Genomic DNA, 12,905 nt, shown 5'->3' on the forward strand with positions numbered 1-12,905 from the left:
TGTATACCCAAAACTAACACAACATTGTAAATCAACTATACTTCAGTTAAAAAAAAGAAAAAGAAAAAGTGCTTTAGGAGCATAGAGAGTTATTATGGATTCTACCAGCCTGAATAGTGAGATCGCCATGCAGGGGGCGCTGTTTGAAGAGGACTTAAAATTCTAGCAGGATTTCACTGTAGAGGGAGAGGGAAACAGCTTGATTCTAGCAGCAAGAAACAAAGGAATGTAGCAGAGGAAGTGCAGGAAGTGTTTAGGAAATGGCAAGAAGTAAAGGTTGACTTTAACATTGGGCTTTTGCAAAAGTGAGGTGAAAAAAGAAGTGAGGGGAAGAATGGTTCTTTGGGACCAGTTGTAAAGGTTGGCTGCTGCTGTGAGGAGTTGGACTTGTTCAGGAGTCTGTAGGATTTGTGAGTAGGGGGAGTGGCGTGGATAAACAAGAAAACGGCCAGACCCCTGAGTGTTTTGAGATGGAGCTGTTGGCTTTATTTCTCTGCCTTACATTCTTGAGATGTTTTGGAAGGTTTTTGCAAATGTCCTGTTGGGTGGCATTTTGGTGATTGTAGTTCTTTAAATGATTTAGCTAAGCCCTAGTGAAGGGTCTTTTAAAAAGGAGACCATTTCTTGACATTCTGTTTTCTGTAATGACTACTGAGGGAGAGGTAAAGCAAAGCCAGGCTCTTATAGAACACTTTCCACGCAAGACAAGCAGGTCTCTGTTTCTGTCTCTGTTTCACAGTAAGGCCATTCAGGACTCAGAACCAAGAAGATAACATGGTCCGCTTATTTAATGGTCTCCTATTTGCTCTTCTATTTTGTTCCGACATTAAACGGTGTTAGAATTGAGAATTAGGGCTCCCTTTCCCTGCCAAAAGAAAACACAAGTGGCTTGTGGACTGCAAGATTTACTCTCACAGATACTTCCAGAGTAATATAAAATCTTGGCCATGCATCCACAGAAAGGAGCTGGCGGCATGTGCCCCAGCCTCCTCTCCTGAATGCAGGCTCCGTGCCCAGAAGGACATCATAAATCACTTATAATTTATGATGAGTCCAATCGTGTGCTACACCCTGCTAGTTGGCTGGTGTCTGTCCTCTACACACTGTGACCTCCCTTCTTCAGAGCATACAGGGACTTTTTCAGATGAGCCGTAGGACAGAGCTGAGGATTTTCCCTTGGGCTGGTCCAGCCAAGCAGTCAAGTTGGGAGAAGACTGAAGACTCTTGTTCTTACAGTTTTGCCACAGGTCTCGCTTGCTCTCTCCTACCCTGGAGGTGGGGAAGGGGCAGAAAATAAGACCATGGTTAGCCTATTTTCTTTTGTTTAGCCTATTTCTTTTAATCCATTGTTTTCAACAAATACACTTTTTTTTTTCCCTGAGTGCCAACAACCTGCAAAGAAAGCACTGTTGGGGATACAGCAGTCAATGAAACAGAGTTTTGGTTCTCATGGAGACTACACTTACACAAAGTTAGTAGGTCCCATGTCGGAGGTCAGGACACAGTTTGCAGGTTAAGAAGGATAAAGATCGGAAAAGGAGCAAGCTATTCTCCATCAGGTATACAGGGAAGGGACTTCTAATAAGGTGATCTTTGAGCAAAGACTTGAAGGAAGTGAGGGAATGAGCAGGAAGTGATGGAATGAGCCATGTGGGGGTCTGAAAAATCGCATCCCAGTAAGGCCAGAGGCCACCAGGCAGGAGTTTGCCTCAGGTGAGAAGCAGCAGGGGCTGGAGAGGCTGGAGCAGAGAGAGCCAGGAGGGAGTGGTTAGGAGCCGATCAGGTTGGGGGAGGGCCATCCTGGAGTAGGGGGTGGGGCATCTTAGGGACCATGCCAAGGAATTGAGATGTTATTCAGTGTGAGATGGACAGCCATTGGAAGTTTTTGGAAGAGTGGTCCTTTTCAAATACTTGAAAAACCAGAGTATAGGTATGAAGTCGGGAAAATGGGACACAGTGCTTCCTTCACTTGGAGAGAACATGAACTGTTGTAATCAGGATTGAACTGTCAGAACTTTAATTCACCCAAAGTGGGGAGTAAAACAGAAATCATGGTTCTGCACAAAGAAATACTGGCAAGGATGTAGAGAAAAGGGAACCCTCTTCCACTCTTGGTGGGAATGTAAATTGGTGCAGCCACTGTGAAAAAGAGTAGGGAGATTCCTCAAAAAACTAAAAATAGAACTACCGTATAATCAGCAATTCCACTCCTGGGAATATATCCAAAGAAAACAAAAACACTAATTCGAAAAGATACATGCACCCCAATGTTCATAGTAGCATTACTTACAATAGCTAAGATATGGAAGCAACCGAAGTGTCCATCAGCAGGTGAATGGATAAAGAAGATGTGGTACATATTTACAATGGAACATTCCTCAGCCATAAAAAGAAGGAAACACTGCCATTTGCAGCAATGTCGATGGACCTAGAGGTTATTACACTTAGTGGAATAAGTCAGACAGAGAAAGACAAGTACTGTATATTATCACTTATATGTGGGATCTAAAAAATAAAACGAATGAACATAACAACACAGAAACAGATCACAGAAATAGAGAACAAACTAGTGGTTACCAGTGGGGAGAGGGAAGGGAGGAGGGGCAAGATAGGAGTAGAGGATTGAGATAGAAACTACTACACATAAAAGAAATAAGCAATAAGAATATATTGTACAGCACAGGGAAATATAGCCGGTTTTGTAATAGCTTTAAATGGAGTATAATCCATAAAAATATTGAATCACTATGTTGTACACTTGAAACTAATACAATAATGTAAATCAACTATGTAAAAAAAAGAAATCATGGGTTTGCTTGGCCTTGCGGTAAAAATCACACATGCTTTTTCAATTAGGATAAAACTGAGTAACCATGAGGCATTTACTCAACTGGCAACAATACTTTTCATGGAGAAGCCCAACTATTACATTCAGTGATCTGTGTCCTGCTAAGTCTCTTCCCCAGCAAGATTCTGGGTATGCTACAGCTGTGAGTGAGAACCGCCCGGCCCCCCAGCATTACTGCTGTTGTTGAGCAGATGAGTGTGAGCTTCAGAGTCGAAGAGCAGCTGGTGGATACTTGGGATTAGATTCTAGGAGGCTTCCATGACCCACTTTGCTCTCAGTGGACCCAGAGTCACTCTTGCTGTTTTCCACTCACAGACGACTGGCTCAAGTCTAGAGCTGTGGGGAGCGTGGGCTTGATGAATGGGCCGAAGTTACAGGGAGGGAGTGCGATTTTGGCTCCTGATGAGGTATGCCTTCCTAAAAGTGAGGGCAATGGAGAACTGGAGGGGGGCTGTGCCACAAAGGGACCCTCCTGCCTCCGAATGTCTTCAGGCAGGTGAGCACATCTTAGGAATGTTCCTGAAAGGGCTCCTGCTTTGTGTGGTATGTTGGACTAGAATGACCTCGCGGATTCATTCCAATGCAAGACACTTCTGAGCCCATGAAAAAGTGTCCAGTGAATGTGTTCTGCAAACACACAGACACTCTGTAAACATGAGGCACATATTTTAAAAGATGAAGAGTGAGATACTTGTTCTGGGAGTACGGTGGTTGGAACTTGGTGCCTTGACAAAATACCTTCCGTGCTTAGTTGCCTGTAGTTTGTTCTCCTTGGCCCAGGACACAGATATCTGCATTATGTGTTAAAAATGCCCTCAGCCAAAGACCAAACAAATAGCCAAAGGCATTTTCCTATCAGGGCCCCTTTATAGGAGGTAGAGCAAAAGAACAAAGCAGTGGAGTTTGATTCTTGGCAGGAAGCCAAGCTGCCGAGGTCTAGCTCCAGTATTTACATGGAAGAAAGAGGAGGGATTTTTAGCTGAGATTAAGTTAGAATTAAAGCAACAGAAAACTTAACACTAAACTAAAGCATCCTCTGGGATCCATAACGGAAAGGCAGAAACAAGGGGATATTTTCGGGCTCTCTGATGATTTTTTTTTATTTTAAGTTCAAATATGAAAGCTTTTAAAAGGTGCCCAAAGCAGAGATTACAGAATGGCCTTGATTAGTGATCCAGGATCACCCACTATTTGAGCTGGACCACCTGTCCTTTAGCGGCCATTGACTCTCATCCCTCGATTTACAGATAATGGGTCAGGGGCCTTGGAACTTGAAGAGTTCCCAGCATCACACAACTGGCCGTGGAAGCTCTGGAGCTAGCATCCAAGACTTCTGACAACTATTTTGTGTTTTGGGCCACTTTACCGGAGGAGTAAACAATTAGAAGCTCTGTTTCCTAAGAGCCAGGGGCAGACGGCCACAATGACTGTGTTCTGAATAGGCAGTGCCTTCCGTTTCCCAGGATGTGGGCTCGTCCTGTGCCCAGTGGTGCCTGCAGCCTTAAGCTTAGCGCAGCACAGCTGGGGGTCTCTGGGCCCAGCCCCAGGAGTAGGGGCTGAGATCCCGCTGTGAGAGGTCTCAGAGGCCTGCTCCCGCTGGAGGCCCAGTCAGGTATGAATGGGTCCTACTGAACCCCTCACACAATCTCCGCAGTGCCCCAGTGGCATTGTGGGTGCTCTTGTTTGGCTTCCTGTGCTGACCGGGGTTCTCTCCTCTTTGACAAAACCTGAACACGTTGGAGCTGCCTTTAAGCAACGGTACTCTTTTTACGTAAAAGAGCTCCCATAAAAGAACAGCTCCTGCTGGCCCCCCATACCCAGGTAACTTTGTCTGTTGAAATCGCCAACATTTCAGTGAGCTGTTGTCACTTGCTTCTGCAAGGGGTGGTGGAGAGTGGGGCTGGGTGAGTGACCTAAAGGGGCGTGGGGTTTCTGTGTGTGTCTCCAAGTGAACCAATGAGATGTTCAGTATCATTCTTTTGACCTTTCGTTCATTTACTCATTTATTCATTTTCTTGTTTGTTTACATTCTGAGTCTAACCAAAAAAAAAAAAAAGTTGGACAAAACTTAGAACAAAGAGTACACATATGCTATACATAAAATATAAATGAAGTCAGGTCACTTGCTAAGAAGGAGGAAACAGATTTCATCCATGAATTATATGAAATCTATGGTAAATATCAAGATTTTCTCTGACTTTTCTGGCAACCAAGATACATAATTCCTAGTTATCAGAAAGGGGGAAAAATCCAATTTCTTTAAGAGACTAAGTGTTGCTATTCTGGGGCTCATGTCATCGCTTAATACAAAGCTGCTGGTCTAAGGCACGTCCCTCCCTCCCCCACCCAGTGTCCTAGCATCGGGCCACCTGGAACACCCCCCCAAAAAACACGTTCTCAGTATGTGTGAGGGTGTGGCTTGGGGCAATGGCGTTTCATTTAGGTCTTGAAATTATGTTGTCCAGGGTGACTTTAGGATTTGCAAATTATGAAGCCAAGGGTAGGAATTTTAGTGGGGGGGTGTCAGAATCTAGTCCCACCGTGCATACCCACTCTCCACCAATCTACCTTTCCTTTTCCCCAAAGAGCCCTAGGTAGATCTCTTCTCTGGCCCTGTTTTAGGTGTCAAGGTGCTTTCTTGAACAGGACATCCAGAGAGAATAGAGACTGGCAAATGCACTTTGAGGAATGTTGGCTCAAAGGATTAGAAGATGGTATGACCCTTGAAAGGGGGGAATGGAACTAGTGGTCATATAGACATGTAGGGTTTAGGAACTAATATTATAGACATATAAGGTGAATACTACTGAAGTCCCACCCTGAGCTCCTAAACTCCTAAACTCTGAAGTTGTACCAGGAATTTAATTTCTTCTAGAAGAAGAGTCAGTGTTGAGATTCCCATTCCTTTACATACTATGAAAACATGAATTAACTCCATCCTCCCAAGACTTGGGATTTGTCAGGGTATACACCAGAACACTCTAGAACTTGTGAGTATGGTAGGGAAAAGAATTACAGAAATGTTGGACTTTTGTAATAGATGATGTGAGAAAGAAAACACTAGAAAAGTAGTCCCTTCTGTCTGGGGTTCAGATGAGTTACCTGAGTGTCTACTGAAAGTTTATTTTCCATATAAGCGCATTCATACATTGCACATTCATCATTCACAGATGCCTGTGTTTTAGAATGCATCATTACTAAAGAAAGGGGTATTTCCGAGTGAGAAGTAGCCTTGGTGCTCCATAGTTGATATGAGATAATGTGTCTGGATTTGTGGCCACATTCTGTTATTTGGGAGACGAGGCTCAGTGGCTGAGCTTCAGGTCTTGGGTTAGGGTTATTTGCCCTGTCCTAATTATGTGGATTCCAATCACGTGGTTTGCTAGGCAACCAGAAAAACTGGGGTTTGAGCCTCAAGTCAACAGAATGAATATGCTCAATTCTACTTGAAATGTTTTTCATAATTATTTTAAGCAATGACTTGATTCTTACTTGTGCTTATTCTTTTTAAAAGTATTAGAAAGGAAGATTTCTACAAGACAAAGTAGAGAGGAGCTGATAAGAAGGGGAGTTCTTAAGGAATTGCCTGATCAAGGTGAGGAAATTAATCATACATTTAAAATAATTTGATCCTTCCTTCTTTGGTCTTTCTTTCATTTTCTTTTGAAATTTAAGATGATCATGGTCTTTGGGAAATAAAGTACCACACTCTGAGAATCTTGCTTTAATTCAGAATGCCTTTGTGGGCTGCAGAGAATCTAAGGTTTTCTAGAGAAGAAATTCAATGACCTTTTTGGTGAGTCCTTCACCATATGTCACCCTAAACCTAAAGCTTTACAAAGCTACTCTGTGGCAGGAGATACAGATAAGATACAAATGCTTACATGATTCATTCTCTATTCTTGAGCTTCAATCTGTCTATACAAGTAAACTCAATTGTTTAAGTAAATGCAAAGTTTTAGCTTGGCTCATGCCTTTTGGTTTCTTAAGTCTACCAGGAAAAGAGAAGAGAGAGAAAAGAGATGGTAAACAGACCTCTCGTCCTTTATGCTCTGTAATACGCTCAAATGTACGGTCAGTAAGGATTAATGGGCAAATTAAATTAATCTGCTTTATGTGTTCTCTCAAGTAATTTTCCCAGCATTGTTCTCTTTTCATTTCTTTGACTCTAGCTCTGTCTGACCATATCACTAACAATTATTTCCAAGTGTTTTTTCCCCTACCTCTAATCTTCTTCCTGTTTTCCTCTATCCTCCCAAGGGGGAATCTTTCTCAAAAAGACAAGGATTAGATAGAAACTGAGATAGACCCTCAAAAGAAATACCAAGATGGTTATTTCTCCAAATAAATAGTACTGAATGATTTTCATTGCTCCCACTACTATAAAACTAAAGGAAATTTTTGTTGCAACATTGCTGACTTACCTCATGCCTTTCCTCACCCCACCCCTCTAAACATTTACTGGCGTAAAATATTATTATTGTGCTTTTATAGGCACAAATAAAATGCTGTTGATTTGGAATTGAAATAATAGTTCTTCTCATTTCCTGATATATATTCCTTGCAAAGAGCTTAACCTCTTTAGGCATTCACTATTTGTAAGTCCAAATGCCACGCTTTTCCCAGCATCTGAATATTCTAGAAGGAGCTAGGAGATGCTTTACTATTTTACTCCTGCAGAGAAAGTAGGGACGTCTGGAGCGAATACTGCCATTTTTCTTGAGCCCTCAAAATTTTAGGTATTTTATGTATTGTACTTTTCTCACTCCATTTTATGAAGGAACTTAAAGTAGTCCCTAGTTTTCTATTACCTTGAAGCTAGTCATTTCTTTCCTGGGACTTTTAGAAATAAAAAATGTACATCCTTAACATTTTTTGTACTTGAAGGTGGGCTTGCTACTGGTATCAAAGTTTGCTTCCTCCCTAATCTCCCTGGAGATGGCAGAGAAATTACATGTCCACTGAAAGCTCAGTGCTGGGCCATCACCTTTATAGCGTGGGCCAGTGCACTGTTTTGGTGTCCTTTATTTGGAAACCTTTTCAAAGAAAGGAAAAATTTCTGATTGAAACTGTTAATGATTATTAAAGTTAGAGACTAAAGGCCTCTTTTTTTACCCAATTAAAAATTATAGCTAGAAAAGCGTTTACTTTTTCTAAAGACAAGTGGCAGTGGTCAGCTGAAAGAAATGCTTAATATTGCTTGGTTTTATTTTGGCTAATCTGTTAAACTATTTGCAAGATGGATTACAATTTCATATACTTACTTTCCAGAAATCTGACTCTATTGGATTATTTTATTTAATGTTTACAGACCGAACGTGAAAAGTTTTAAAACATAAAATAACAAAACAGTCTTTAACATAAACATAGCGTAGTAGGTTTAATGTTTGGGAAGTCATCAATTACCGAACCTTACTTTCTACTTTTTGCATGGTCCCTATATAGAACTACAGAAATTACCAAATACTTAGACGTTCCCAGTGAGGCTTATTGTAAATAGAGCCCTTCCCCACTTTCAGCCAAGGGCTGGGGAAAATAGTTTTCTGTCATTTTTCCAAAAACAATTATCTTGAGAATTTCGGTCTGTTTTCAGCTCTAGCCAGAGACTGGAAGCTGCTGTGCTTGGTGAAAACCTCGTCTCTTCTGCCAGTGAAGGTTCATTCTTTGCCTTCATGTTCTTGACCTTGTCGTAGCTCTTGACAGTGCTTGTCAATCATGCCCTTTATTCAGTGAGCCAAATAGACTTTTAAAATCCTGCCAGCTACCCTGGATTCGACCTCATCCCATTCCACCCCATACCTTCACTCCCAGCTATTATTATTTCTTTTAGATGACCTTTTTTATGCCAAAATCTAACTTCAATCTAAAAATTCAGTGATTGGCCTTCTCTCCTGAGAAGTCCATGGTCTGGTCCAGGTTTAGTCACATCTTCTGGTTCTTACCTTCCATCTTTCCCCTAGCTTTAACATGAAGGCATGTAGATGCTTTTGCCTGCATAACAGCCTCCTTTCTTTTTCTCCCATGGTGTCCTCTTTAACCTTCTAATGAGTCACCCAACTTCTGTTCTTACATGATTTTCTTCTTGTCTCTGTTCCTCTGTTAACTGTATCCCCAATGTACCAGTTTACCAGAAAGAGGGAAATCCCTCAAATACTCTCATGCTTCTTATTTAACCACTTATTTCTGTGCGCTTTATCTCTTGGTTTACTTTAAGCTGACGACTCTTGTCTGAGTTTTCTCCTTCCTTTGCACACAAATGCTCCTGTAAGACTTGGAGTGGGCACATCTTACTGTAACCTGCAGCCTGGCTCAGCACCTTGTCTTGCCTTCCTTTGCTGAGCTTGTATTTTACTTACATACATAAACTATATCAAGGACTTGACTTATTTTAATTCTATTGATAAAATAATATACAAAACTAGAAAACCTTTTCAATACACACACCAATTAATTAATAATAACTTCAGTTCTCCTCTGTTTTATTCTTGAATTCCATATTTATTACAAACATGACTCCTTTTTCTATTATTTCCTATACTTTGGCTTTATATCTCAGAGTAAGTATCTTTCTACGTTGTTGATTATTTCTTTCTATCTTGTGATAATCCAATTTCTTCTTGTGCTCACAATTATTTAATTTTCTCTCTAGGTTTTTTGTTCTGAATTTTAAAAATTAGTTATTTAGTCTACTAAAGAAATTTTAATGTAATAATGGTTAAAACAATTACATTGTCATTAACATGATTTCAACATGTTTTCATTACCAACTAAAGTCATAGAAAACAAAGGTAAATTTATATTTGGGTTACCTAAAAATTGAGGATTTTTATATAAAGAAGTGGTTTTCTATTTTGTCTGGAATTTTCTGTTCTTATATTATTTTTTGTTTCTCTGAATCCAGTACCTGGATATTATATTGTGTCTCTCCTTCCTCTTTTTTTTACTAGCAAATTTCTTGGAATCCAGTAATAAGAACTAAGAATCTTTTGTTTTCTTGTTGGTTTGTTGTATAGTCTTTTAAAAATCATTACCTTAATTTTATTGAAATAGTTGAGATCTACTTGCAATGGCATTGCCTTCAATTGTTGTCTATTTTAGTTTTATACAGGAATCGGATTATAGGAAGTTACGTGACTAAGGAACAGTTGTTCATTTTAAGTATGACATAATTCTGCGACATGTATTTTACTTATTAAAATGCCATGCTTGTTTTTGTCAGTAAGGCCAATGGATTTTATTGTTAAGCCAAAGCAATTCAATCATATTTAATGAAAACTTGGGAGATGGTCTCTGTTTTAGAATGATTGCCAGAATAAGATTAATCAAAAATTGCGTAAAATCAGCTCTACTCATGCATTTCTTCAAGCTTGCTAAGTAAAAACTTCCGATCCTTTATTTCACTTTTACAGTGGCAGCACAGCTTGTTAAAATTTTCCTGATATGAACTACGGTTAAATTTTCAAGGATCACTGAATTAAGAGTTTTGGCAAAATCTCCCTCACTTTAGAAACTCTTAGGAATTTATAAACATTCAGGGGTGTTAAAATTAGTTATTTGTGATTTAGATAACATAAATTTTAATTTCAGTTGCGATTTTTTAAAATTCCCCTGTAATTGCTTTATTTACATTTTTTTCCTAATGTTTTCAAATTATTATTAGCCCAGCTTAAAGACTTCCTGGTCAGCTATATATGACAATTCCCTGAGTACATTTTAATATTTCCGTAAATAGGAAAATGAAAATACAGTTAGCCTTACTGCCATCTTTCCCTGAATAGAGTAGCAGTTATATTACTGTGTAAAGTTACCATGTCATGGATGTAATATTCTGGAGACAGTGGTGCTTGGAAATGTTCATATTCTCCCACTAATCGTTTGTATGTGTAGTTGCATTTCATGTTATTTGTGTATTTGCATTCACCTTGTGTTTTTGGTGCTTGTTAAAAATGTTTATTCCATTTTTCAGATTCCTTTTTTCACAGGTCAGTTTCTGAATGACAGAGAGACTCCTAAGTATTGACTTCAACCAAAACTAAGCCCAAGAAGAGAGGGACTCTCCTGCCTAGGGATATTTTATAATTAGGTTAATCGTTCCTAACTGTCTTGAGATGGCTCCTGGATACTCCCTCCATAGCTTCTTTCCTCCAAGACTAAGAATTTTCTAGCTCTTTCATTTGAATGAATTATTCAGTAAAACATGGTGAAAATAGTCCAGGATGTATTTGGTTCCCAGGTCTGAAACATAAACCTGAACCCTACAGTCCTAGTAACTGGAAAATTTGGTTTTAAAAAAGCCATCACGTTAGACATCTAGGTGTTTCTCTCCCCATTTTTAGATGGAGATGTAACAGTTAACTTTGAAAATTCAAACGGGCACATGATACCCATCGGAGAGGAATCTACCCGAGAGGAAAATGTAGTAAAATCTGAAGAAGGTAATGGCTCTGTAGCTGAAAAAGCACCACCTCTGGAGGAAAAGGCAGAAGATAAGAAAGGTAAAATCAAGAGAAACCCCACATTCTTTTACAGCTCAAAGTTGAGAAGCAGGTCTTAGGCTTCAAATAGTGACCCTAAGACCAGCAGAGAGGAGTTCTGCAAATACAAAGAGGAGAGAAACGATAACTAGCAAAGAGAAATTGGATGGTTTCCTCAGGTAGCTACATCCATTTTATAAACGCATCATTTAATGTTTTATTAAAGGGGGCTAATTAATAGTAAGAATCGGAAGGGGTGGCCTCTTCTATCATTGGAGATGTCTGGGAATGTTATCCTTTTCTCAGGAGCTTTCTCTCAGTATCTTTTTTTTTTTAAATTTATTTATTTAATTTATTTATTTTTGGCTGCATTGGGTCTTTGTTGCTGCACGCGGGCTTTCTCTAGTTGCGGTGAGCGGGGGCTACTCTTGGTGGTGGCACGTGGACTTCTCACTGCAGTGGCTTCTCTTGTTGTGGAGCTTGGGCTCTAGGCGCGCGGGCTTCAGTAGTTATGGCACACGGGCTCAGTAGTTGTGGCTCGCGGGCTCTAGAGCGCAGGCTCAGTAGTTGTGGCACACGGGCTTAGTTGCTCTGTGGCATGTGGGATCTTCCTGGACCAGGGCTCGAACCCGTGTCCCCTGCATTGGCAGGTGGATTCTTAACCACTGCGCCACCAGGGAAGCCCCTCAGTATCTTTAAAAAAAAAAAAAAAAGCCAGCAGTCTGAACATCTTTCTCTGCTGGTTACTTTCAAATTATAGCAGCTCAGCTTGGAGGAATAGCATAACAAGATGGCTCACTCAGCCCAGCATTATCTGTTTAGAAGTGGGAGCTTGGCTGGTGGCATCCGCACACCCAACATTGTAAGTTCTGGTCCAGGTTCAGGCATTTCTGGGAGACCCAGGAATAGTTCCCAGTAATGCCGGGGATTCTGGTTGCTGGATTGGCCATAACCTCTGCTCCACGATTTGTCTGTGCAATTGGAAATTTCAAAATAGGCCAGAGGCAATTATGCCATTCCCTGAAGGCTTCTTTAGAGACTTTGGTTTCCAAAGTGAAATACTATGGTAGATTGCAGAACTGCAAAATACTTGTCTATCAAGGACCCCCAGAACATTCACAAGTTCCTGGTCACTGATTGACTACATCTCCATACCATTCCTATCACGGTTGCAGGAACCCCCAAGCCTCTTACTTATGCAAACCTGAACTGAAACCCCCGTAAGGTAATGCTTTGTTGGGAGATTCTAGATGATTTCCTGCTGCATAGAAATGAATCCTCAGAAAACATCTATTTTTCCATAATGCCTGCCTCTGAGCTGGATGGCATAAATTTGTCAAACCTAATTTGGGCTCTCTAGGCATTTTGAGAACTCTTAGAAACTGCTGGAAGGAAACTTCTCTTCCTCTGTTCTTGACCCAAATCCTCCAAAGGCAAAGGGAACGAAAGAACATTTGACAGACACAACTTAAAATCATCTTCTCAGGAAGTCCATAACCTCTTATTATTTGAATATAAATTAGCCTTTAAAAATTTTAGAAGCCTCTATTAATAATCTGTTGGAAATTTATTATTTTGCTTTA

At 40.3% G+C, this 12,905-nt stretch overlaps 1 protein-coding gene across 4 annotated transcripts in view; it reads left to right on the forward strand.

Annotated features, from left to right (window-relative positions):
• PHACTR2 (phosphatase and actin regulator 2) overlaps positions 1–12,905 on the forward strand; it is a gene marked incomplete at its 3' end in the record, with an annotated part of 130,965 nt that overhangs the window by 67,169 nt on the left and 50,891 nt on the right. For all 4 annotated transcript variants that reach the window (XM_082668832.1, XM_082668834.1, XM_082668833.1 and 1 more), the window contains exons 3-4: positions 6,363–6,443; positions 11,185–11,343. In XM_082668832.1, the coding sequence (XP_082524958.1) occupies positions 6,363–6,443; positions 11,185–11,343 (240 nt within the window). The remainder of the gene's footprint in view (positions 1–6,362; positions 6,444–11,184; positions 11,344–12,905) is intronic.

Source organism: Grampus griseus (genome assembly GCF_964374135.1).
Source record: "Grampus griseus genome assembly, chromosome: 13".
Classification (NCBI taxonomy): Eukaryota; Metazoa; Chordata; class Mammalia; order Artiodactyla; family Delphinidae; genus Grampus; species Grampus griseus.